This window comes from Daphnia pulicaria, chromosome 8 (assembly GCF_021234035.1).
Source record: "Daphnia pulicaria isolate SC F1-1A chromosome 8, SC_F0-13Bv2, whole genome shotgun sequence".
NCBI classification, from domain to species: domain Eukaryota; kingdom Metazoa; phylum Arthropoda; class Branchiopoda; order Diplostraca; family Daphniidae; genus Daphnia; species Daphnia pulicaria.
This window is the reverse complement of record NC_060920.1, coordinates 8,407,734-8,432,862: the sequence shown is the minus strand read 5'-3', so window position 1 is coordinate 8,432,862 and position 25,129 is coordinate 8,407,734. Positions and strand designations below refer to the sequence as shown.

Here is a 25,129-nt window from a genome sequence, read left to right as displayed (position 1 = left end):
GTAGTGCAGCATTGCGATTAAGAAAAACCAACTAGTCAGCGCTAAAGATAGAAACAGTTAGTCTATATAAAAGAATGCATCATTCCGAAGCTATAGACTGCGGTAGTCACACGGGAAATAATGAAGTCGTCATTCCTAATACCCATCGCGATTCTGTTGGCCAGCCATCATATGGCTCAAGTTTCGCCTCAACTTATCCTTGAAGTGCCTGGTTATGGCGTTATAAACGGAACGATTGAAACTTCGACTTATACGGAACGCACTTTTTACGCATTCCGAAGCGTCTTTTACGCTGAAGAACCCACACCCGAGACCCGCTTTTTGGTGAGTACACATCACAAAAATGACTTTGAATCAGTAGTTAATTGGCCTTAATACATTCCACACTTACAATTAGCCACCCATTCCAAAAGCACCCTATCCTATGGACGAGGTTCAGGATACTACAAGCAATAACGCAGGATGTCCTCAGGCAGGAATTGCCAATGAAGACTGTCTTTCTCTGAATGTTTTCACGCCGCAAGTAAAAACTATTCCCATCAATATTTATTTTTATTTTTATTAATTTTAATCCTGGTTTAATTTCTATATGAAGCTGCCTTCAGAGTCTACTACACCCCTTCCTGTTATGGTTTGGATCCACGGAGGAGCATTTTCACTTGGGCAAGCCCTTGAATATTTGCCTAATAGATACATGGAGCACGACATCGTTCTCGTTGCGATTCAATACCGCCTCGGCCCACTTGGTGAGAACAAGATTAATTTGAACCAAAATTTTTCTTCTTCTACATTTATTCCCTTGCTTACTTCTTTCGAAAGGTTTCCTCTCGTTCGATACGGATGACGTTCCTGGCAATGCTGGTATATTTGATCAAATTGAGGCATTACGTTGGGTCAACAAATTCGTCGAGTATTTTGGTGGAGATCCCAGTCAAATCACTATCGCAGGAGAAAGTGCTGGAAGTGCTAGCGTTTCGCTACTTCTCTTGGCACCGCAAGCAAGAGGTAAAAACCTTTTCGTTGATTTATTATATAATTTTTAAGCGTGTTATTTAGAAATAACACACTTTTTTCATAGGACTATTCCAGCGTGCTATTGGTGAAAGTGGGTCTGTTTTGGCCGAATGGGCACTTGATCGCGATGGAAGAGGGAAAGAAGCCTCTGTTAAGATTGCCGAAATCGCTGGATGTCCAGTAGAGCCTTACCAAGACTTACTCACATGTGTCCAAAATGTTGATGCCAAAGTACTGACACAGGCTTACCTGGCTTACGCGGTTAGTTCAAGTTTGCGTGCCCAAATAACCGATACTTTAAAAACAATCTTTTGGTTTTATTAGTCGAACGATAGGTTGAACGGTGGTCTAGGATTCAGCGGTTCCAATCCCGTCATACAGGTTGCCGGAGCTCAGCGATTAATTGAATCTGACCCACGCGAACTTTATAGTTCTGGAAATTTCGCAACCGTTCCAACCATGTAAAACAAGAAACATATTGCTTTTTTGTGGCATTGGTTTTATCGTAATATTTTTCTGTACATAAACAGGTTTGGTGCAAACAAACAAGAGGGTACCCTTGTGTTAGGAAGTATGCAATCTTTTATTTAAATTTATAATTATAAATTTATAACGCAAATTTTTATTTTAAAAACGTTTTGTCTTATTCTACTACTATACGCAATTTACTTTTTTGTTTTATTAAAAAGTTTTGTACAATGAGTATTTGGTCCCAAACAATTTAACTGAAGACGAAGAGTTTTTGGCAAACGAATGCGTCCCGGTGCTTCTTAATGCATTACGTAAGTTATATAACGTAAAAACGTCTCGAGTCATTTCTTAAGATATTTAAAATGATTTTATTAAAAATCTAGATATTGACGATCCGACTGGAGAACTCGCTGCTCAATTGACTGAAAAATATTTAGGAACTGCTGAGATGGGCAATTTTACGTCCATGATACCAGGACTAACGGATGTAAATATTTTCATTTTTCTCACTTTTTAAAGTTTTCAACAATAAAAAATATTTTGCCCAGTTAATAACCCTGCGCAATTTGATTCCTTCCATTAAAACAGATGTGCAGTGTACTTTTCTTGAAAGGACCTACATACGAAAATTCACAACTGGTTTCTCAACATAATCCCAACGCATTTTTCTACTCTTTTGAGTACGAAGGAAGGAACTCGATTTTCGGCTATTTATTTGCTGCTAACCCCCCTCCGATTCCCCACGGTTAGAGATCTAAATTTGTTGACACTTTGATTGTCAAAAAAAAATCACAAACGAATTTGATTCTGATTTTTAGGAGTTAGCCATGCTGATGAGCTTATCTACCTTTTCATTTACCCGTTTCCGTCCATCCCACCGGGTCTCAATGCAACCGAGGAAGAGCTTTCTAAGAAGATGCTTCAAGTTTGGACGAATTTTGTTAAATTTGGGTACAATATCCTTATCTCTTTTTCAAATTTAGTTGGGATAAACTATTATATTTTTTAAATGTTCCAGTGATCCAACTCCCGATGGCGAAACTCTACTAGATGGCGTTCCAAAATTTTTGCCTTATAACACTGTCGATGAATTTTACACGGCAATTGATGATGTTTGGCGAACTGAATCAGACTACACGTTAACATATACTGTGACGGTGGACGAACTGAATCCCCCCATTCAAACGGGTCAATCTCCTGTAAGGCGACCTGGGCGTTTTCAACGCTCGCTACCTACCAAAAACAATTATCTTGGCCATTGATAATTCTAAATAGTTTAAGTCGACAATTTTCTGACAATCAATCTATCAAATACATCAATAAGTTTTAGCATGTGCATTTTAATTCTCCGCGTATGCTTTATATGTTACTTTGGAGAGTTTGGTAGCCTATATAGTAAGAGAAATCCATAGCCCTAATTTCACACGAATTTTATCACATTAATAATGCAGAATTTGTTTTTAGAAAACGTAGACGTTTTAATTTGATCATAGGTTTTGTTTGTTTTTAATTTGAGATCGGATACAAACTATAAAACATGCATTTCCTCATAGAGACACGGAAAAGTAAACATATCTGTCTGGGAACGATACAATTCAGTTGATCGTATTGTAGTTATTATCGCATCAATTAAATAAGGAAATCCAACTGCAGAAATTGATTGGAGGAATTATACCTTAAATATATACGTACATATACTATTTTTGTTTAAATATTATTACATTTCCAATTAAGTAAAGACTCGTCCCATACCTTCTTACGTGTACAATACGAGGAACAGAATATTATTACGTTGTCTGTCTGATTCGGTCTGATCTTCGTATAATTAGCAAATATCAGTCGGAAGAGTAACTGTCCAGCTGCCATTTTATTTGATATAGAAGCGCAGAATCAAATTTTTAAAGGTTGAAATGTCCATGACTAGCCCTATTCTGATAAAACATAATTAATTTTTGGCTTTTTCGATACAAATCGAAGCGGCAGATAAAACTTTTTGGGCTGCCACAACCATATCGCTGGGTGTGTGATGTTTGTTTACGCTACACGTCAAACTGTATAAACTGAAAAAGGCGGATCAATCAAAATATTTTAGGCTATCTAGCTATGAACGATATAACAAAAGTTGGTTTCTAGGCTGAATTATTACAAAATAAAATCATGCTATCAATATGGGCGCGCGCTAAGATATTTTTAAAATTCACTTGCATTTGTAATAGAGTAAATTTTTAATTTACTTTTTTCATCGCTGACATATTCAGTTTTTTTTTATACTGTGCAAAACATCTTTATGTGTAAAAAATTGTCCACATCAAACAATAACAGGTTTATTTGCGCAATCTTTCAAAATGGTCCCATTCGATATCAGTCAAACAGATATAGACCTATTATCTACATATATATATATAAAGGGATGAAACTAATAAACCAGTGTTAGACTGTAATAGTCAGCGCATAGAAAATGACGTCATTCTTCATTTCTATCGCGATTGTTTTGTTCAGCCATTACGTGGCTGAAGTTTCGCCTCAAGTCATCCTTGAAGTGCCTGGTTATGGCGTTATAAACGGAACGATTGAAACATCGACTTATACGGAACGCACTTTTTACGCATTCCGCAGTGTCTATTATGCAGAAAAACCCACACCGGAGAATCGCTTTTTAGTGAGTACACTATCCCAAAAATATTTGTTGTGTTAGTTACTATTACATAAAGCTTTTATGTCGATTTAAATATACCTATAGCCACCAATTCCAAAAGACCCATTTTCCATGGATGAGATTCAGGATGCTACAAGCAATAACGCAGGATGTCCTCAGCCAGGATCCGCAAATGAAGATTGCCTTTCCGTGAACGTTTACACGCCCCAAGTAATTCTAAATCAAATAAACATATATAGCCAATCTTTTATAAAGATGGATTTATTTTTAACGACAGCTGCCGTCAGAATCTACTACGTCTCTTCCTGTTATGGTCTGGATTCACGGAGGGGCATTCTCACTTGGTCACGCCCTTGAATACTTGCCTAATAGATACATGGAGCACGACATCGTTCTCGTTGCGATTCAATACCGCCTCGGCCCACTTGGTGAGAACAAGATTAATTTTAACCAAATTTTTTTTCTTCTACATTTCCCTTGCTTACTTCTTTCGAAAGGTTTCCTCTCGTTCGATACGGATGACGTTCCTGGCAATGCTGGTATGTTTGACCAAATCGAGGCATTACGTTGGGTCAACAAATACGTCGAGCATTTTGGTGGAGATCCCAGTCAAATCACTATCGCAGGACAGAGTGCAGGAAGCGCCAGCATTTCGCTACTTCTATTGGCACCGCAAGCAAGAGGTAAAAAGCTTTTCCTTGATTTATTATATAATTTTTAAGCGTGTTATTTAGAAATAACACACTTTTTTCATAGGACTATTCCAGCGTGCTATTGGTGAAAGTGGGTCTGTTTTGGCCGAATGGGCACTTGATCGCGATGGAAGAGGGAAAGAAGCCTCTGTTAAGATTGCCGAAATCGCTGGATGTCCAGTAGAGCCTTACCAAGACTTACTCACATGTGTCCAAAATGTTGATGCCAAAGTACTGACACAGGCTTACCTGACTTACGCGGTTAGTTCAAGTTTGTGTGCCCAAATAACCGATATTTTAAAAACAATCTTTTGGTTTTATTAGTCGAACGATAGGTTGAACGGTGGTCTAGGATTCAGCGGTTCCAATCCCGTCATACAGGTTGCCGGAGCTCAGCGATTAATTGAATCTGACCCACGCGAACTTTATAGTTCTGGAAATTTCGCTACCGTTCCAACTATGTAAAGATAATTCTTATAGCTGATGTTGTATTGTACAATTTGTGCAATTGCTTTAATAATTATTGTTTTCTTACACAAACAGGTTTGGTGCAAACAAACAAGAGGGTACCCTTGTTTTAGGAAGTATGCTGCTATCTTTTATTTAAAAAAAATATTATTCGCAAATTTCTATTTGAAATACGTTTTGCCTTATTTTACTATACCCAATTTAATTATTTGTTTTATTTAACAGTTTTGTACAATGAGTATTTGGTCCCAAACAATTTAACTGAAGACGAAGAGTTTTTGGCAAACGAATGCGTCCCGGTGCTTCTTAATGCATTACGTAAGTTTTCTAACGTAAAAACGTTTCAACCCATTTCTTAAGATTTTAAATTGATTTGATTAAAAATCTAGATATTGACGATCCGACTGGAGAACTCGCTGCTCAATTGACTGAAAAATATTTAGGAACTGCTGAGATGGGTAATTTTACGTCCATGATACCAGGACTAACGGATGTAAATATTTTCATTTTTCCCACTTTTTAAAGTTTGCAGCAAAAAATTGTTTTGCCCAATTAATAACCTTGCGTAATTTGATTCCTTCCATTAAAACAGATGTGCAGTGTACTTTTCTTGAAAGGACCTACATACGAAAATTCACAACTGGTTTCTCAACATAATCCCAACGCATTTTTCTACTCTTTTGAGTACGAAGGAAGGAACTCGATTTACAACTATTTATTTGTTACTAACCCCCCTGCCCCTCCAATACCCCACGGTTGGAAAGCTACTTTGATTTTATCAACAAATTACGAACGAATTTGATTCTGATTTTTAGGAATTAGCCATGCTGATGAGCTTATCTACCTTTTCATTTACCCGTTTTCGTCCATCCCACCCGGTCTCAATGCAAGCGAAACTGAACATTCCATGAAGATGCTTCAAGTTTGGACGAATTTTGTTAAATTTGGGTACAATATCCTTATCTCTTTTTCAAATTTAGTTGGGATAAACTATTATTTTTTTAAAATGTTCCAGTGATCCAACTCCCGATGGCGAAACTCTACTAGATGGCGTTCCAAAATTTTTGCCTTATAACACTGTCGATGAATTTTACACGGCAATTGATGATGTTTGGCGAACCGAATCAGACTACACGTTAACATATACTGTGACGGTGGACGAGTTGAATCCCCCCATTCAAACGGGTCAATCTCCTGTAAGGCGACCTGGGCGTTTTCAACGCTCGCTACCTACCAAAAACAATTATCTTGGCCATTGATAATTCTAAATAGTTTAAATCGACAATTTTCTGACAATCAATCTATCAAATACATCAATAAGTTTTAGCATGTGCGTTAATTCCGTTAATTCTTCGTGTATGTCTATATATATTACTACGGAGAGTGCAGTATACGGTAAGAGAAATCCATAGTCCTAATTTCACACGAAATTTATCACATTAATACAGCATTCGTTTTTAGAAAACGTAGACGTTTTAAGTTGATCACGAAGGTTTCGTTTTTTTTTTTTGTATGAGATCGGGTAGGCGAACAAAAACATGCATTTCCTCATAGAGACACGGAAAAGTAAACATATCTGTCTGGGATCGATAAAAGTCAGTTGATCATTTCCGTAGTTATTATCGCATCAATAAATAAGAACATTCAACTACAGAAATTGTTTGAAGAAATGATATCTAAGATGTATACGTATATATTTTGTTGATTATTAAATTTTCAGCTAAGTAAAAACTAGTCCTTTACGTGTACCAACATACGTATGGAAGGAACAGAATATAATTACGTTGTCTGCCTGATTTTCGTATAATTAGCAAATATCTGTCGGAAGGGCTTGTAACTGCCCGGCCGCCATTTTATTTGATATAGAAGCGCTAAACAAATTTCTCAAGGTTGAAATGTCCATGATTATTCTGATAAAATAGAATTAAATTTTTTTTTTTTTGCTACAAATCGAAGTGGCAGAGAAAACATTTTTGACTGATACAACCATTATCGCTGTGTTTGTGTTTGTTTACGCTACACGTCAAACGGTATCAGCTGAGAAAGGCGGATCAATCAAAATGTCCTGTCTATGAACGATAAAACAAACATTGATGGTTTCTAAGCTGAATTATTACAAAATAAAATCATGCTATCAATATGGGCGCGCGCTAAGATATTTTTAAAATTCGCTTATACATTTGTGACAGAGTAAGTTTTTTTTTAGATTCCCATTTTTCATCGCTGACATTCATATATTATTTATTAACTGTGCAAAACATCTTTTTGTGTAAAAAATTGTCCACATGCACACAATAACATTTTTATTTGCACAATTAGTCAAAATGGAAAACCCACTCGATATCAGTTAAACAGATATAGACTTATTATCTATACATATATATAAAGGGATGAAACTAATAAACCAGTGTTAGACTGTAATAGTCAGCGCATAGAAAATGACGTCATTCTTCGTTTCTATCGCAATTCTTTTGTTCGGCCATTATGTGGCTCAAGTTTCGCCTCAAGTCATCCTTGAAGTGCCTGGTTATGGCGTTATAAACGGAACGATTGAAACATCGACTTATACGGAACGCACTTTTTACGCATTCCGAAGCGTCTTTTACGCAGAAGAACCCACACCTGAGACCCGCTTTTTGGTGAGTACATATCACAAAAATGACTTTCACTCGGTAGTTTGGCCTTAATACATTCCACACTTTCCTTAACACCATTAGCCACCCATTCCAAAAGCACCCTATCCTATGGACGAGGTTCAGGATACTACAAGCAATAACGCAGGATGTCCTCAGCCAGGAATTGCCAATGAAGACTGTCTTTCTCTGAATGTTTTCACGCCGCAAGTAAAAATTTATCCCATCAATATTTATTTTTTATTTTTTTATCCTGGTTTAATTTCTACATAAAGCTGCCCTCAGAGTCCACTACACCCCTTCCTGTTATGGTTTGGATCCACGGAGGAGCATTTTCACTTGGGCAAGCCCTTGAATACTTGCCTAATAGATACATGGAACACGACATCGTTCTCGTTGCGATTCAATACCGACTCGGCCCACTTGGTGCGAATAATTTTACTTTAATCTATTGTATACTTATTTAAAGAATTCTTTGTAATTTTTCCCTCAAAGGATTCCTCTCCTTTGATACCGATGATGTTCCCGGTAATGCTGGTATATTTGATCAAGTAGAAGCCTTACGCTGGGTCAACAAATACGTCGAGTACTTTGGAGGTGATCCGAATGAAGTTACTATCGCCGGAGAAAGTGCCGGAAGTGCTAGCGTTTCGCTTCTTCTCTTGGCACCGCAAGCAAGAGGTTTCAAATTTTATTAATTTCCGTTTCAGAAATCTCCTTTGATTCATTTATTTTATTTTGTAATTTACGTTGCCACGTTTGTAATGCTTCAACTACGCTTCCTTTTTCCTAGGACTATTCAAGCGCGCTATTGGCGAAAGTGGGTCTGTTTTGGCCGAATGGGCACTTGATCGCGATGGAAGAGGAAAAGTGGCCTCTGTTAAGATTGCCGAAATCGCTGGATGTCCAGTCGAGCCTTATCAGGACATGCTTACATGCGTCCAAAATGTAGATGCCAAAGTACTGACACAGGCTTACATGGACTACGCGGTTAGTTTTTAAATGTATTCAAACTAAATCACCGAATATTTAATGTGATTGTGTATTTTTTTTAATTCATTTATTTAGTCGAACGATAGGTTGAACGGTGGTCTAGGATTTGGTGGTTCGAATCCGATTATTCAGGTTGCTGGAGCTCAGCGGATCATCGAGTCTGATCCGCGTGAACTGTTCAGTTCCGGAAATTTTGCAACCGTTCCAACTATGTAAACATCATTGTCTGTTTTATTTACGCATGCATTACCTAAAAAATATTTTCTTTATAACATTATAGGTTAGGTGCAAACAAACAAGAGGGAACATTAGTGCTAGGAAGTAATGCTCTTTTTTTAGTCTGGTAAATTGTTTCGTTAATCTTTAATGTTTTAATGTTTTATAGTTTTGTACAACGGCTTCTTGGTACCAAATAATTTGACTGAAGACGAAGAATTTTTGGCAAACGACTTGGTTCCAACTCTTCTTACTGCCTTGCGTAAGTATTGCCCTATGCCAATGTGCTCAGAATGATACTTCATTCGCTCAAATTAATACTCATAAAATTTAACGGTGCCAATGTAGATATTGATGATCCAACTGGAGAATTGGCTGCTCAGCTAACTGAAAAATATTTGGGAACTGCCGAAATGGGAAATTTTACATCCATGACACCAGGATTAACGGATGTAGGGCTGACAAAATGTCGATTTTTTAAATATAAGATTAATTGCCCCGCCCCGATCATTGACGAGTAATCAAATCAAAATTCTTTTCTAATAGATGTGCAGCGTACTTTTCTTGAAAGGACCTACTTACGAAATGTCACAGCTTGTTTCTCAACACAATCCTAACGCATTTTACTACTCGTTTGAATTTGAAGGCAGAAACTCGATTTTTAATTATTTATTTGCCGTCAATACCCCTCCTTTCCCACCTGGTACGTCACGAATATCTTATTTTACTTCTCAAAATCTAGTAAACACTTTGTATTTCCGGAAAGAAATCATTGTTTATTTACTTTCACGATTTTAGGTGTTAGTCACGCTGACGAGATGATCTACCTCTTTATTTTTCCGTTTCCATCCGTCCCTCCGGGTCTCAATAGAACTGAGGAAGAGCTTTCCAAGAAGATGCTTCAAGTTTGGACAAATTTTGTTATTTATGGGCAAGTTACTTCACTTTCTTTATTTTCAAGTTAAGAAATTTTAGAGAAATTATCGATGTTACATGTTTTTTTAATGATTTTGTTGATATTTGTTTTATTGAAATGTTTTGTTTTTCTCCGTTTTAGTGATCCAACTCCCGACGGCGTAACTCTTCTGGATGGCATTCCGAAATTTCTGCCATACAACAGTGTCGATGAATTTTACACGGCGATTGATGATGTTTGGAGAAGTGAAGCAGACTACACGTTAACATACACCGTAACGGTGGATGAACTCAATCCTCCTGTCGCAGGACGCAATGAGGCTTCTAATAAAAGACGTTCTGGTCGTTTCCAACGTCCCCTCTCGACCAAAAACAATTACCGTTTTCTTGGCTACTACTGATAAAATAAAGCACTAAAAACTGTTGTGAGCTGAAACCTTTCAAATTCAATATGCTTCAATAAGATACAATTTGTGCTGTTTTCTATCATTGACAGTGATGATAAATATACATGCATTAAGCAATCGCATAAGGAATAAGTGTTTCTTTCATTTAATCACAGTTCTGAGCTTTGTTATAAGAACTAAACCATATAGTCAGAGTCAGAGTAGACAGTAGAGCAGCGTTATAACTTTTAGAAGTTACAATTTGAATTTACAAAGAAGAGTTAAATGGTTTAACACTTTTAGCACTTGCCGAGAATTGACAACGCTGGATATTTAAACGGCTCTATTCCACAAGAAATTATTTTGCAATAAAAATAACATTCCTGGATTCAACCTTTACAATCACTCAAAGAATGGTTAATATTATCTTACAATGAAAATTTGAAAAAAAAGTGAAATCTGCGTTGTCGAAGATGTGACCACTCCACCACTAGAGGAGCCCTGGAGAAGGCGACATTAAAATTTTTGATTTTAGGCTTTTAGTTTTAGCAGTCGACCTTGAGGCTTGAAGCCTTGAACTGGCTAGATAACGTTGCTCTTATTTCTCTACCTATCTGACTTGACGAGTCACATGGGAAGAGATTTTAGACATTTTTAAATTGTTAAGAGGTATTACACAAATAATATTGATCAACTACATGTGTATTCACCATATTAATTTATGTACATTTTTTAAAGGAATGGAGAAAATTAATCTTCCAACATTGGGGCGTTCAGTTGCCCTTGGAGATCTGTATGATTACTCTCGTGACAAAATCATCCCAAATGGTAATATGAAATTCTTTAGATTTTCTGTAAGTAACTGCATTAACATACAATATTATCTAGGGTTTTCATGTTCCATAAAATGCAAGGAAACAAACATGAGCCAAAACGGTCTAGTCAAGTCTTGTGTGAAGATTCTTATTGATCCATCAGAAGAAGAGAAATGGGCACACTTAAAACTGAAATCTCATCTTCAAGCCAGCATTATGGCACAAATGGTTCCATCTGAAGAACTGTGGTGCTCCGAGTATTTATTTCAAAAACCTAGCTCAGAAAATCTACATGTGGCCTGTGTTACTGTTTACCTGACTGCGTGCATCCACCATGAGATCTGTGACCCAACAGATTTCATTGGCAGTGTAAAGATAAAGGCAATCCAGTCACTTGATAGACCCACCCATGTTGTATCGGAAATAGTTCATGGCTTTAATGCTTTATTTAACTTCGAGCTTCCAACTTCTTCAACTGAAGAGAAAATCTACGCTGAAAATCAGTTGTTTTTATGGGCCAAGAAAACGTTCTCCAACCTGAATGATAAAATTCACCTCGCAGATCAAGATTCGTCTGATTTTTCTATTCTGACGAAATCATCTTGGTATCTCTGTACTGATCTAAAATGGGGTTGCTTTTCTCAAGACGACGACTTTTCCACTTGTCTCAGTGCTCTTCAGAAACTTCTTCGTTGCTGTGATAAAGCTTGTTATGTCCCAGTTAAAATGTCTCTTTGCTCACTAGAAAGCTTGAAAGTTTATGGACCACCGAATCGCGATTTAGAACCAGACTTGGTGTCGAAGCTTTTCTCGCTCAAGAGCATTTTTCTGCAAGTTCATTCACGGTGTCAATTCCTTCTTCAAGACTCATTCCTATCTACGATTCCTCATCTATCGTTTCGCCTTAAAGAGTTCCAGAAATGCATTCAAGCCCTTAATAACTACATTTCTTGCACCATATCTTCAACTTTGATTGGATATAGAAGATGTGGTATTTCGAAAGAAAGCGTGAAGAAAGTTTGCCGCGAAAACATTGACAATTTCTTTTTGGACGATGTGCTAATGGAATGGCTTGTCACTCGACAGCAAGAGCTATTTCTTCTTAAATCCCTGCTAGAAAACGTTGACATCCCATGGAAAGCTGAAGAACTGGTCATCGGAGACGTCAAACCTGGACAACATGCGAAATCCTTTGTATTCAAAACGAAGCTAATTGACGATCCTGTGATATCTAAATTGAAGAAAAGCTTGTTTATGGACGAAAGTGAAGATCTTTGGACTACTTTTGAGATTTTAGAAGCAAATCAAAAAGATGTGGAAACCTTTCGAACCAAACTCAATTCGTTTTGTGAAAATGCTCCAAAGAGTTACTGCTATACAATATTGGTAGCCTCTAATAGCCTTGAAGATGGAACTATTCAAGACTTTAATCGGCCCTTTCTGTCGTCTTCGAATGAACATGACTTCATTCCTTTAACATCCCCGGCGAAAAGTAGAAGTTTACTTGGTATCCCTCCGTTGTCTTTCCACGTTTCGCCAAAGCAGATTGGAGCCATTGCCAAAAATCGAAGTTTATCACTTTCTACTTACGAACACAACGACTGTGTTGATGCGTCCAAGATAAAAAACGTAATCACACTTGATGCCAAAACAATCCAAGGAAACGAAATAGGATCTTTTGGTTACATTGATCTCAAGAAATCGGCACTAAATATAGCTCAAGAAATTGTCCGCGACTGCCGGTGTCTAAAAGAAGGCGATCCTGCTATTTATCTTCTGAAAGCCAACGAGAGGACTAGCCCCAATCAAGAATTTCGATGGTTTGACATTGGTAAACCCTCTAAAGAAAAAGAACGTGGTCACAAGGTTGTAGTCCTGTTGGGTGCTGCCGGTTGTGGTAAAAGTGCTGTCGTCAACGGAATGATAAATTACATCCTTGGTGTGGAATGGAGTGATCCATTCCGCTTCTGCGTTGTAAATGAAGCAATTCAAGATGAAAACGTCAGCCAGACAATTTCCATCACCTCATATTCCATTTACTACAAGGAAGGGATGAAGATACCGTACGACTTTACTATCATCGATACACCCGGTAATACTGGTTAAATATTAAAGTGTGAACTGAGTGATTTTGATTTTGTTTTCCTTTTCTTACAGGTTATGGCGACATTCGAGGATTAGAACGTGACCGGGAGGTTACTCGTAACATTGGTCAATTTCTCTCGCATTCTGAGACGCTTGAAAAATTCGATTTTGTTAGTGCTGTTTGCTTCGTTGCATCATCGGCGGACTGCCGACTGACGCCCGCACAGCAGTACATTTTGGAGTCAGTTTCTAACATCTTTGGAAGCGATGTCCGCAAAAACTTGAGGTTGCTAGTAACCTTCTCCAATGGCGTGAAACCTCCTGTATTGCAGGCAATTCGTGAAGCCTGCATTTCTGGATTTCGTGACGAGCAGGACGTCCCAATCCCATATCACAAATTCAACAACTCGGCCCTCTATGCAACAAACGTTCCCAATCTTGATGATGCTGAAGATGCAATGTATTTTGATCAACTCTTCTGGGACCTAGGTCGCTCGAATTTCCAGTCTTTTTTTGAAAACCTATCAGTAATGCCCGATCACCATTTGGATGAAGTGGAACAGGAAGTTAACTCAAAAATTCGCCTCGAGAAGTTACTACATGATATTGAACTGCAATTGGATATCGCCTTTTGCAACATTGAAAACATCGAAAAATTCAAGCAGATGGTGACTCATTTTAGCAGCGAATTCGAAAGTTATAGGAACTACGAAATTGAAGTTGAAGAACCAGTTGTCATTAAAATCGCTTCCCGTGGATCAAAGTGGGCTTATAATTGCCGAAATTGTTCCTTTTCCTGCGAAAAATCCTTTTCTTCCAAGGACCGAAGTAGAATTGAAGAACATCCTTCATTTCCACGACCCTGCTGCAACAAATTGTGTTTGTGTCCAGGAAAAATGCACGGCTTCGATCAGTACGAGTTTCAGTGGGCGAAAGTGAAAGTCAAGAAAACACTTCAAAACATGAAAGAAACTTACGAAATCAAACAAGGTCGTAAATTGTCGATTCAAGAGCTGCTGGTGCAATGTCAACACGAACTTTATGAAGCCAAGTTGAAAGGGGTGTCGTTGTTAGAAGAATCTTTGGGGGCCTCGGGCTTGAACTCCAAGACAACAATTGTTTCCGATTACGTCAAAACGTTGAAGAGCCTTGCTCGAAGCTCGTCCAGGATTCAAACGTTCGACAATCTACTTCATTTAATAGTGTCGCAAAAGGATGTTCCGGAACTTGCTAGAGCGGATTCTTTGACGAATAACGGCCATTCTTCAGTCGGCAGCGAACATGATGAAGTAAGTTCTCGTGACAGTTCATTTCTAGATGTTAAGAAATGGGGTTTCCACTTGTTGCCGAAAATGTTTTCCAAGTCCAAATTTTAACTAAAAGCTGTTAAAATAACCAACAACTTTTTTTTTAACTCGGAAGTTTATTTTCAAATCTCATTTTCTCTAAACTGTAAAACCACATCGTTATTGGTTTTTGAGAAAATACTCGAATTTCAAGTTTTAATTTTTTTTAAATGTGTTCTCCTTTCTTATAATGTTAACCTTATTTTCGGTAAACGGTAGAACCAAATCGTTATGGGTTTTGAGAAAAATTCGGAATTGAAGTTTCATTTTTTTTACTACGTTCTTCATTGTAATAATGTCCTAACCTTAACATGTTTTTCCGTAACATATTGTAACCGAGAAATAAACCGCTTTTAATGGAAATTTGATCGGGCGTTTATTTTTACTTTCCAACGGCGTGTGTCTGCAACACACTAGTATAATTACACACTAAATAAAATTAGACTTTGCCTCATCAGCTATTATTATTCGACTCAATACATGGGGAGGGCGACACTGCTCTTAAATTATATAAGTGAATTAATCATGGAGAGAATGTGTTGATATATAAAATGCATTATTCATCATATTGACGATAAACCAAAACAGTTTATTATATAAAATTATTGATTGCAGCAGTAGGACGAATCGAGAGGGTATAAAAAGAAAAGAATAGGTATTGCTGCTTGGGGTTCACAATGTTGACGATGACCCATATGCCACTGTTGATTAAACCTCATCTTCGCTTGTTTCGTCAAATGTTTGTCTCAAAGTAGAACCGTTTGAAATAATTGGTCGGGAACTTTGGCCGCCTTTCAAGCCATTTATACTAACCTTTTGATATTGGATATCGGTACGGTTGAAGTCGTCTGCGATGGTGCCCCTCTTGACCATTTTTCCAACCACAAGGACCATCACGAACATAGTGAATGCCACAATTGCGCAATGCCTGCCGGTATTATTTACAACAAAAGTATATTAGAGTTTGACCTAAGATGTTAGACAGTAAAGTATTTTTGCCTCGATTACTTACCAGCTGAAAAGCATGGTTACAATCATCATTTGCTCGTGATCTTCCATATCCCATTGAGCCATACTACCTGGGGGATACAAGATGAACCCGATCTGATAGAACCACGTCCCTTGTAAAAATGTGAAGTATGTTCTAGCAAGGGCGACTGTTACGTTTTCCCGGTAACGAGCTTCAAGAGCCACGCACACCACGCACGCGGTGATGACATAGAACAAATACATATGAACCTAAATTTATGAAATGAAATGTCTTCGTTATCGCTTATCGTGTTTGAGGAGTTTGTGCGTCACATTGACGAACGAACCATCACGTCCATGTGAGACCTGCCGTGAAGGTGGTTCCCAAATAAGAACCCTTCGATACTAAACGCAAGGAAAGCTGCAGCGTAGTCGAGACCCGGTGGCAGATCGACTTTGTAAAAATAGAGGACATCCACGACACCCGTAAAGCCTGTAATAACAAAGTAACTTCTTATAGCATACTTTTTAACTGATTTTCCTTGAAGAATGATTTTTTTTTTACCAAAGAAAAGAAACATGGAAATATGTTGAGCGTTGCCCCAGTGTGCCCAATGGCCATTCTCAAATCCAGTCGCCGTTTCCCCTTGAAATAAATAAGAATATTCCAGAATTGTTACGTGATTCATACGAAAGGTTATGTAGCTATATTCATCCCACACGAGGTGAGGCATTATTCATGGTTGCCATAGACACCGCCTTTATCTCAGCACAGTCACCATTGATAAAATCAACGCGTTGACCAAAATAAAGACGTTATCTCAATTTTAAACTTAATTTGTTGTGCATGTTGATTTTATATACCTGCTATTCCTATTGAGGTAGCCACAATTTTTAAGATGCCTTCGATGGGGACTCTCGGAAGACAAGAACTGAGATGCATGGTACTGCTTCTGTATTCCTCTCCATGTCGTGAAATGCGAGATCGGTAATACCTGTACAGTAAATTTATTGGGAAAACCAAAAAATGGATAGAACATGAATAGATTTATAGGGAAATGTTCCAGAAACTACTACGAGATTTTGCGTCGTACCTTCGCGTTATAGAAATCAGCCACCAAACAGCGAACAAGATGAAAAAAGTGCCGGGAAGCAGGTGGCCTAAAAGGGTGCCCATGATGACTAGACGATGTTAAATAGAGAATCACTCACGAGAAAGAATAATATCGACGCTCTACTCTTCAGGCGATCACTGGGCTAGTGCGCGGTGGACGCACGTCGTCACGTAGCGCACGCAAGCACCGGAGCTATAGAAAGAAAATGTGTTATCGAACAACCGCGAACTGATAAGTGATAACGTCAATCAACCACATCCCTTCTGTCGAGAAACAGAGCGTATACATCAGCAAGATACACAAAGCAAAGTCGATATTTTACCCGGCAAAATTTCTCTCTATTATATATTATTCATGGTCTATATTTGAACGTCATGAGTCATGACTCAGTATCGGAGATAAATCCTTCAAGACGACATGCATAAGTCATGAGAAACGGTACACTAGAAATCGAGGGGAAATTTTATTGTGACTATTAAATGTGATTCCGGATCGATACGTCAATACATACGTCAGGTACGTAAGCGTGTGATTGATTATATTTAGAATTATTTTCTAGAAAAAGTGTGTATGGTACGTAACTATTGAGCCGGGACGATTGGGGGAGTTTTGTTGGTAGTGGACAGTGGTTGCTTGGGTTGCTTGCGTGGATGCTGCTTGATTTTGACGGATTTAACTTTGTCGTCGGGCAATGATTGACCACGCCACAATTTTCGAGCTTTCGTAGAGAGGCTTTTGCTGTCTTGTTGATAAATCTTCCTCCATTTATCGTAGAGCGTCATCACTTTCACTATGGGATCCCCTGTGTTTCATTTTTATGGAGTGTGGTTTGAGTATTATTCACCTAGTGGTTTTATTTGCAATAGCATTAACTATACCATTCTTACCTATTGGCACGTCTGAATAATGCTTGGTGCTCGTCGTGAAAGGTTCTTCTACTGCAGTAAAGACGAGAGTTTCATAGGCCTTCTTATTGAATGCTCTATTCTCATCAAGGGACATTTGCATTTCTCTGATAAAAACTTCCCAGCGAGGTTTATAGTAATCGGCTACTACTCCGGCCCACTGCTTGGCGGCGTAATCTCGTATCTCTCCTCGCGGACCCCAGAGAGTGATTTGATTTCTAGCATTCCACTCGTACTGTAATTTTTCCTGTAGAATTTGCAAAAGCAAATATGAAACTTGAACAACAATTATTTTCGGGAGGATATACAATCTCAAACATACCCCTTCAGTCGTTCCCCAAGATTTGGCGTCAGCTATCCATTTGCCTAAAAGAAATTTTTTCCCAGTTTGGAGTAATTCGTCCAGATCTTGTAATAAATTAATCATTTTATAAGCGATCCCCCTGAAACAAAAAAAAATAAAGTTCACGGACATTTTAAATAAAAGGACAAATATTAAAAGTACTCTATGGCGGTCGAGTTCTTCTCTAGGTAAACCTCCAACAGCTTGCTGTATAAAAGATGAAAAATTTCCTGCATGGATTGTCTCGTCAAATCGACCATATCGTGACGGAAGTTGGAAGCGTTGGATAATAAGGGCTCGGTCATCAAACCGGAAATGAGGTGATCCCAGGCTAAAATAACGTCGTGAGGACTGTACCACACCTGTGAAAAATCAAAGACAATTATGCTTACTGTTCATTAACGAGAAATAGTTAGTAGAACAGAGGAAGACAATTTGACAATGTTATAGAGCAATGAGCATCACGTCTACTTACAAACGGCAATTGCCAAAGTGCGGGTCGTGTGACTAACACATACTGTCCGCGAAAAGAACGACGGGAGGAATCATTGTAAACGCTATTCTGTTAGGTTGGAAGCGCGTGTGCACAATCCCACGTCAGTCAGTAAGTGCAGCCAGAAATTTGGTTTTTATGTATCGGACACATAATAGGCGAAAAAGAGAAAGAAGAGAAGATAATTTTGTAGATTAAGATGAAACTTTACCGGGGGTGGTGGTTTGAAGACGAGGCTAGGTCGACGAGTGAGAACAATATATCTATAGCGAGCGACTTTGTTGGACGCGTTGTACACGCTTCGCTGTTTTCATATCCCCAAGGCACCGTTGTTTGTTTAATTTCAATTGAAAATAATCAACTCGAAACTAACGCAACATTATCAGTTCAACGCTTTTTTTAAAAATTTCTTTTTTAACTTCGTTTTCTACTTCCGTCCACAGATTGGTACTTTTTGGTAGACGGTTAAAGTTTCTTCAATCACAAAAATAAAATAAATAAAATCTTACCTGTAAGAACCGCCAAGCAGACATAACAGCTGTGTTGTTGACTCCGTACCTTCTAACCGTGTATTCGTCAAACCTTAGTAAGTAAATTCAATATAAATAAATATTAGAAAATGTAGCAAGGTGCACGTCTTACTTAAAGAAATCTTACCACTGATTCAAGTTTGGAACTTTATCTCTCCAACCCATCTCAAGCATTTTATCATAAACGACGTAATTTTGGTCTATCCCCTCCATAGTCAGTCCCGTACCTACAATCGTCGAATTCGGGAAATTCCTAGCGTCAATGACGCGCTTCCGTATGAAAATGAAATGCCATTTTTTTTACAGTCATATTTTTAGATTCACTTTTAGAATAGATTTTTACCTGGGATATTATTTGAATAGCACCGTTGAGACCCAACGTTCCTCCAAAATTATGCAGCAGACAGAACACAAAAGGCTGCCCGTAAAAAGAATTGAGTCTGATGTATTGAGGATCCAGTTCAGCTTGAAGGTCTAAAATCAGCATACGGCCCTTTAGAAAGTAAATACGGTATTATATTCGTTTAATCCGGTTTAATCTTACAACGACGAACAATCAAAACGTTACCTGGGGAACAGAAGTTAGTAAAGCCTTTGACAAATCAGCTGTCCAATACTCCGCATCACTTTTAAAAAGCCAACCTTGCATCAACCTTATTCCATTTAAAAAAATAGTTATACAATGCCTTAAATCAATAAATGTGAAGTAACAACCAAATGGCGTCAGGGTCCGCTGTTGTCATGGCGTTGAAAACGGCGGTTCCGACAGATGATACAAAGACGGGATCGGCCTGCTTGGGTCGCACTTCATTGAAAACATCGCAATTGTATACGTGATCCGAGCCAAATTCCAAAGCCATCTACACGTTGTTTGTTTTTAAAAAAATACAAAGTAGAATGTAGAATTTGTCAGCGCCCAGAAACCCAAATTTACCCGTGACTTTTGGGTGGCCTACCTCTTTAATAAACCGTGATCCGATTTCAGTAAACAGCGGTTCGGTTGGTTGAAGGAATAAGGGACTGTAAAAATAACAAAAAGTCTTGATGTAAGTTAGAAACAAGGCAAACAATTTGAACTTTCTCGTTAAACATAAACATAATGAACATGGTGTATAGTAAACAGTCGTGGCGACGATGCGTTCGAGTGTTGAGGAACTCACCAACAATACTGGTCTTGGAAGTTTAACCATGAAGTCAGATGCGTGTAACTCGCGTTAGGATAAACTCTATGGGCAAAATTAATAAATGTCTTACAATGAAAAAATTCAGCAACAGGAAAGACGCTTTTCAGTTCAATTTTGTGGATTACAATACCTTTCCATGGCCCTTGGGACATGCCCAGCAAAAGCTGGAAGGACAGGAGTCATCCCAAAGGAACGCATTCGCTCCAGTATCTTGTGTTGAAGGATAAGCGTTGCCTGTTGCCAGTTGTCGCTTAACGGGCCACCCTGTAACAAGAAAAATAGCCGAATGTTGTCCAATCATTCTGTAATTAAGGAAAATGTTTAAATTTACCCAAGCGCGAAAATTTCCCATTCTTTGCCTGGAAAATCAGATTAATTTTTAAAATAGTGTAAGGCAAGCCACCTAACTTAAAATTGTGGTACAAAACAAAATACTACCAGGCAAAGAAGGCTGGTCCAGCAAAGTGTTCATCAAGGTCTTCCTGTTTGAGACCCAATCCCAAGTAGACGCGCTGCCAAATGATCTCTTGTCCGGTAAAAGCTAAGGGCAAATTGATCCCGTTCATTGCCATCCAATCGATTTCACGCTCCCAACGCGGCCATTTCCACCAAGCGAAACTATAACTGGAAGTGCATGTGTTCTGATAGTAGCGGAATCTGTATATTTTGTAATTTTTTTAAAAAGAAATCGTCATTATAGATTGGTGATTATTTTGTTTTGTTGGATTGAATTTTACTTGTCAAGAGAAGTGATTCGCACTGAAACTTCTGGTAAAATGACGGGTAAGTCCAATTGATCTGCATCCCACGAAACTTGACAATGACATAATTGAGTCAAATAATAATGGAATCCCCAGGCAGCCATCACACCAGTGGATCCCTGAAGGAACACCGTAGTATTTTCTGGCGTTTTGATAACCTGTAGTAATAAGATATTTTGTTTTTCACATTTTACTCTAAAGCCAAAAGAACTTGGATCTTTACTTGAAAGTATCCATTTTCGTCTTCGAGCAAGCCAGGCTCAACTTTGACATCAAATTCACTAGCACGTTCAGGAAGCAGGCGTTCAATTAGGTCTCTGACGGCTTGTGCTTGGATATCCACGGAAGTTCGGGTACGGATGTTATCTAGTGATCCGCCGAGACCTCAATACAAAAATTTGAAATACAAAAGTTAATCCCGAATTTTGTGAGGTAGGTGTAGGTTTTTAGGAAGCCGCCCAAACCCAGTAACCAGATGTACTATCTAATCAGTAAAATTCAATTTCGGTTATCGACTCTGCTCCCCCCCCCCTTTTTTTTTTAGTCAAGCGCACTATCGCCAAAGATAAGAGTAGAGCTCTAGCACTTTCAGTGCTTGTTGCTTTTCTACATGTAGAATTTTGAAACTGAGTTGACTTTGTGGGAGAGATGTTACTAAGTAAATTTCTTACCTCCTTGAAAAATGGAAAAAATTAGCACGAGAATAAGATGCGAAGAGTTGCCAACGTTCGCCATACCCTCGAAGAGCTATATGTAGACGTCTCTTCACTAACAGGATCTAACTTCAACTGAGTCCACGCAACCACTGGCCTTGAAACGGTATCGGTTGTTGTTTTGACTGTGTACACAGCAGTCCTCAAAAGGCAAACCAACAGCGAGCGGATGTTCAAGCTAATTTCTTTATCGAGACATATTTGCTTGTTGCTTTAAGAGAGAAGAGTTCCCCTATTAGTAGGAAGATCATATGTCTTGTTATTGATAGATTGCAACGTTTTTATTTTTCGTATCTCTCACTTGGGTTTCTGCCCAATAACCTCTTGCAATCGCATTTTTTTTTTATGTTTGAAAATTTCTTCTCCCTTCTTTGATTTTGGCGGGTTTCTTTGATATCTTGCAGCGGCCGATTTGTGTCGTCTGCTCTCGTTATGTTTCACAGTTTCGAAAAAGCAAAAAGAAACGTAGGTTCAGATACTTTTTATTATAGAAAACTGAACAACGGATTGGATAGGCTACATGGCTGCAACTTGCAAGAGATATAGAAGAACAAAATAAAATATGATCGTCGTGTGAACTTTGTTGTATAGTGATTCCTCATGCTCTCCATTCCATGAGGTCAGGTACTAAATGAAACTAAGATACAAATGGAATGATATCAGGAGCTTTATACAGAAGAGCAGGAGCCTGTTCCAAATTTGTGAAATGTTGGTGCCCGAGCCCGACTACAGTGACTAGCATTTATCATGTATGCTCGTTGCCAATGCATGGTAGAGTTTTTTTGCTTACATTATGACTTTTACCTTTGTGCAGATTTCAGGTCTGGAGCCAGCCATCGTAACCACAAGATGTACAAGTTTTGATACTGACATGACATCATCCAACAATCTCAACATCATCAATTGGGTAATGATTTTTGTAATTTTTATTAACCTGTGACCTGCCGTATATTTCAATGTGCCTGAAACTTGCATAAATGGGTATTACCTGTAAACCTTAAGTAATCCTGTTTATTAACAATAAGTGGTTACCCAATGTCCTCTTTATAACTTTTCCTTACTTGTTGTCTCTGCATTATTTTTTTCGTAACCCATTTTTTTTTTTGTTTTGTTTTTTGTTGCAGATGCTAGTTTAATTGGAAAAACTCTTTCCTCATGTATACCCATGTGAAGGTGTGTGTGTCCCCTGGGAACTAAACTGGTGACGAAACTAGCGATATTCAGGTTCTAGCGTCGACGTTTCATTTTTGTTCTGTTGCGTCATTTTTCTCCCAGTGTAAAAGGTTGAAGTACGAATGTTTTTTAAACCTTTAACCGGGGGTTGGCAACTCCCCAGAATCCTCGTACACCCTAGCCAGAATCTTGTCAGAATCTTAAGAATCTTTCCAGAATCTTCAGAATCTCATAGAATCTTCAGAATCTCGTAGAATCTTCAGAATCTCACAGAATCCCGTAGAATCCCATAGAATCTCGTAGAATCTCCAGAATCTCACTAAATTTACCCCCTTTTTTAACTTTAAACTACCCCAAAACCGTCTAAAATTCCAGATATTTTGTGAATTTGGTCTTTGAAAAGCTCCAATTGTAAAAAATGCACTAGGAATACTGAAAAATGTAAAAATATGGGTTGCGCTAAATCTTTTTTAATTTTCCCTCCTTTTTCCCACCGCTGGGTGGCGTACACATTTTTTTATCTGCTCATGAATGGAGGATGGGGTGGGAAAAATTTATGGTTAAAAAAACTTAATTGATAATATGCATTAATTCCCAGCAATTAAAGTTAATTTTTCCCGTATATTTTATTTTTAAATTAATAATCGGACTTTTAATTCAAACCTATCAAATTTCTAACTATCAGATTACTTCATCTTACTTGAAACTACAAAATTTTTTTAGCACCTTTTCCTATATCAGTAAATTATCTTAAAGATAATACGATCTACATGACTATTAGCTGTATAGAGCATGCCAAAACGGAGCTACGCCCACTACGTAACATAGTGCATACTTCTGTACAGAAACTGGGCCAAGGACTAGTGGCGCCCCTAGCGGAATTTTGGGGAAAACTTGATTCAGAATCTCGCAGAAATCTCGTAGAATCTCTCAGAATCTCTAGAATCTCTCGGAATCTCTGAGATTCTGAATCCTCGTACACCCAAATTTTGAGTTGCCAACCCCCGCCTTTAACTATCTACCACATCGTTAGTGTAAGGCTCATCATATTTTAAATGTACACATGCGATCTGACAGCTACGATAACGAAAGCGAAGAAATTTTTCAGATTGTAAATCTTGTTCCGATTATCCAACTTTGTTGAAAAATCAGTTGTTAATAAAGTGTAATATACCTAAAGAAAATAATAAGTTTTGTCTACGCTCTCTAATAGTCGAGACAAACGAAATTACGAAAATTATAGGTCAATTTTCTAAGTATTAGACCAGAATAAAGTGATAATCCACTTCTGATCAATGAACATGGTGAATCGAGCAAACTGCTATGAAAATTAACGCAATCATGAAATAAGACGTTTTAGAGTCGTAATCTCAAGAGTTCGAAAATAGCCATGAACGTCAACTGACACAACATCTAGCCATCGTTCTTAGCACAGTGGATTTTTATCGATTGCAATATGATGGATGAGTGTAAGCTGAAACATTGGATTCTGATGATAACAAATAGTTTTTCGTTGGAGTTCAGAAGTAACCATTCGATCAGATACACGTCATCTATCCATAATATCTATCCACAATAAAATTACGATTAAAAATTAAATGACCTTAATCTGTACACTTCCAAGGAAATTGCGTTGCGAAGTAGCATCTGCCATTTTCGTTAAATATCATGAACCAAACATCCCAACATATTATCAATAGTCGAAAGTAAACGGTTGCTGGCCTGTGTAGACTGCTCATTTGATGAAAACAACAAATCAACAGTCAGAAAAGCCTAACGGCAATTATTAAATTTCGCGTGGAAAAAATCATCACTGCTGGATGAGTATCGCTCCAGGTGGTCGTTGCGCAATGGGACGTTTGTTTTGAGCATTTACGCGGTCGACGTGACTCGTCCACGCTTTAAAAAAAAGTTGTATAATGTTTCAGAAAGGAATTTTTTTTTTCGATTAGCTCAACTTTATTTAAAAATCAGCTGTTAAAGGGTAATTGTAATATTGATAAGGACAATAATAAGTTTTGTCTACGATCGCTCTATAATAGTCAAGACAGGCGAAATTATGAAAATTATAAGTCAATTTTCTAAGTATTAGACCAGAAGTGATAATCCACTTCTGATCAATGAACATGGTGAATCGAGCATACTGCTATGAAAATTAACACAATCATGAAATAAGACGTGTTAGTGTCGTAAACTCTAAGAGTTTGAATATAGGAATGAACGCTATTAACTGATGCAACATCAATCCATCGT

At 38.0% G+C, this 25,129-nt stretch overlaps 5 protein-coding genes and 1 long non-coding RNA gene across 12 annotated transcripts in view; 4 read left to right on the top strand and 2 right to left on the bottom strand.

Annotated features, from left to right (window-relative positions):
* Positions 1-98: 98 nt before the first annotated feature.
* Positions 99-2,829, top strand: LOC124311074 (juvenile hormone esterase-like). The gene is made up of 12 exons (XM_046775363.1): positions 99-324; positions 398-523; positions 596-746; positions 820-1,005; positions 1,079-1,275; positions 1,339-1,475; positions 1,545-1,585; positions 1,704-1,796; positions 1,869-1,972; positions 2,074-2,230; positions 2,304-2,436; positions 2,504-2,829. The coding sequence occupies exons 1-12, from the start codon at positions 121-123 to the stop codon at positions 2,745-2,747; spliced, it is 1,773 nt and encodes a 590-aa protein (XP_046631319.1). The 5' UTR covers positions 99-120; the 3' UTR covers positions 2,748-2,829.
* A 1,095-nt stretch (positions 2,830-3,924) lies between these two features.
* Positions 3,925-10,584, top strand: LOC124311065 (cholinesterase 1-like). Of its 3 annotated transcripts, none has more exons than XM_046775347.1 (12): positions 3,925-4,144; positions 4,226-4,351; positions 4,419-4,569; positions 8,430-8,615; positions 8,728-8,924; positions 9,003-9,139; positions 9,208-9,248; positions 9,313-9,405; positions 9,492-9,595; positions 9,690-9,846; positions 9,942-10,074; positions 10,201-10,584. In XM_046775347.1, exons 1-12 carry the CDS (start codon positions 3,944-3,946, stop codon positions 10,457-10,459), a joined length of 1,785 nt encoding a protein of 594 aa, XP_046631303.1. In that variant the 5' UTR covers positions 3,925-3,943; the 3' UTR covers positions 10,460-10,584. The 3 variants fall into 3 exon arrangements, with proteins under 3 accessions (XP_046631303.1, XP_046631305.1, XP_046631302.1); XM_046775349.1 differs by lacking the exon at positions 8,430-8,615 and adding an exon at positions 4,639-4,824; XM_046775346.1 differs by lacking the exons at positions 3,925-4,144; positions 4,226-4,351; positions 4,419-4,569 and adding exons at positions 7,717-7,940; positions 8,019-8,144; positions 8,210-8,360.
* A 358-nt stretch (positions 10,585-10,942) lies between these two features.
* Positions 10,943-15,053, top strand: LOC124310877. The gene is made up of 4 exons (XM_046774990.1): positions 10,943-11,113; positions 11,183-11,272; positions 11,333-13,351; positions 13,417-15,053. Exons 2-4 carry the CDS (start codon positions 11,185-11,187, stop codon positions 14,718-14,720), a joined length of 3,411 nt encoding a protein of 1,136 aa, XP_046630946.1. The 5' UTR covers positions 10,943-11,113; positions 11,183-11,184; the 3' UTR covers positions 14,721-15,053.
* Positions 15,054-15,258: 205 nt separating this feature from the next.
* Positions 15,259-16,942, bottom strand: LOC124311330 (transmembrane protein 45B-like). The gene is made up of 6 exons (XM_046775777.1): positions 16,754-16,942; positions 16,524-16,654; positions 16,225-16,305; positions 16,007-16,152; positions 15,703-15,929; positions 15,259-15,618 (listed from the first exon to the last, which is right to left on the bottom strand). The coding sequence occupies exons 1-6, from the start codon at positions 16,834-16,836 to the stop codon at positions 15,399-15,401; spliced, it is 888 nt and encodes a 295-aa protein (XP_046631733.1). The 5' UTR covers positions 16,837-16,942; the 3' UTR covers positions 15,259-15,398.
* Positions 16,943-17,224: 282 nt separating this feature from the next.
* On the bottom strand, positions 17,225-21,805 carry LOC124310946 (alpha-N-acetylglucosaminidase-like). Of its 2 annotated transcripts, none has more exons than XM_046775133.1 (18): positions 21,662-21,805; positions 21,214-21,374; positions 20,967-21,148; positions 20,668-20,886; positions 20,561-20,588; positions 20,360-20,493; positions 20,206-20,271; positions 20,002-20,065; positions 19,760-19,905; positions 19,614-19,698; positions 19,389-19,538; positions 19,173-19,315; positions 19,025-19,097; positions 18,727-18,819; positions 18,185-18,384; positions 18,002-18,122; positions 17,662-17,926; positions 17,225-17,576 (listed from the first exon to the last, which is right to left on the bottom strand). In XM_046775133.1, exons 1-18 carry the CDS (start codon positions 21,723-21,725, stop codon positions 17,356-17,358), a joined length of 2,415 nt encoding a protein of 804 aa, XP_046631089.1. In that variant the 5' UTR covers positions 21,726-21,805; the 3' UTR covers positions 17,225-17,355. The 2 variants fall into 2 exon arrangements, with proteins under 2 accessions (XP_046631089.1, XP_046631090.1); XM_046775134.1 differs by lacking the exon at positions 18,727-18,819 and adding an exon at positions 18,498-18,584.
* The window catches only part of LOC124311652, a 37,674-nt gene continuing 34,291 nt past the window's right edge, over positions 21,747-25,129 (top strand). For 3 of the 4 annotated variants that reach the window (XR_006910080.1, XR_006910081.1, XR_006910078.1), the window contains exons 1-2: positions 21,829-22,452; positions 22,518-22,610. This is a non-coding gene — a long non-coding RNA (uncharacterized LOC124311652). The other variant, XR_006910079.1, reaches the window with a different exon arrangement.

Excerpts from the sequence above, each read along its gene's own strand:
- LOC124311074 (XM_046775363.1), top strand. The coding sequence starts at position 121 with ATGAAGTCGTCATTCCTAATACCCATCGCGATTCTGTTGGCCAGCCAT. Across the intron at positions 747-819 it reads ATACCGCCTCGGCCCACTTG|GTTTCCTCTCGTTCGATACG; the intron begins GTGAGAACAAGA and ends TTCTTTCGAAAG. Across the intron at positions 1,276-1,338 it reads AGGCTTACCTGGCTTACGCG|TCGAACGATAGGTTGAACGG; the intron begins GTTAGTTCAAGT and ends TGGTTTTATTAG.
- LOC124311065 (XM_046775347.1), top strand. The coding sequence starts at position 3,944 with ATGACGTCATTCTTCATTTCTATCGCGATTGTTTTGTTCAGCCATTAC. Across the intron at positions 9,596-9,689 it reads TGACACCAGGATTAACGGAT|ATGTGCAGCGTACTTTTCTT; the intron begins GTAGGGCTGACA and ends CTTTTCTAATAG. Across the intron at positions 10,075-10,200 it reads ACAAATTTTGTTATTTATGG|TGATCCAACTCCCGACGGCG; the intron begins GCAAGTTACTTC and ends TCTCCGTTTTAG.
- LOC124310877 (XM_046774990.1), top strand. The coding sequence starts at position 11,185 with ATGGAGAAAATTAATCTTCCAACATTGGGGCGTTCAGTTGCCCTTGGA. Across the intron at positions 11,273-11,332 it reads TGACAAAATCATCCCAAATG|GGTTTTCATGTTCCATAAAA; the intron begins GTAATATGAAAT and ends AATATTATCTAG. Across the intron at positions 13,352-13,416 it reads TACTATCATCGATACACCCG|GTTATGGCGACATTCGAGGA; the intron begins GTAATACTGGTT and ends CTTTTCTTACAG.
- LOC124311330 (XM_046775777.1), bottom strand. The coding sequence starts at position 16,836 with ATGGGCACCCTTTTAGGCCACCTGCTTCCCGGCACTTTTTTCATCTTG. Across the intron at positions 15,930-16,006 it reads GGTCTCACATGGACGTGATG|GTTCATATGTATTTGTTCTA; the intron begins GTTCGTTCGTCA and ends TCATAAATTTAG. Across the intron at positions 15,619-15,702 it reads GTAACCATGCTTTTCAGCTG|GCATTGCGCAATTGTGGCAT; the intron begins GTAAGTAATCGA and ends TAATACCGGCAG.
- LOC124310946 (XM_046775133.1), bottom strand. The coding sequence starts at position 21,725 with ATGGCGAACGTTGGCAACTCTTCGCATCTTATTCTCGTGCTAATTTTT. Across the intron at positions 20,494-20,560 it reads TGGGAAATTTTCGCGCTTGG|GGTGGCCCGTTAAGCGACAA; the intron begins GTAAATTTAAAC and ends TTCTTGTTACAG. Across the intron at positions 18,385-18,726 it reads TCTTCAAACCACCACCCCCG|GTGTGGTACAGTCCTCACGA; the intron begins GTAAAGTTTCAT and ends GATTTTTCACAG.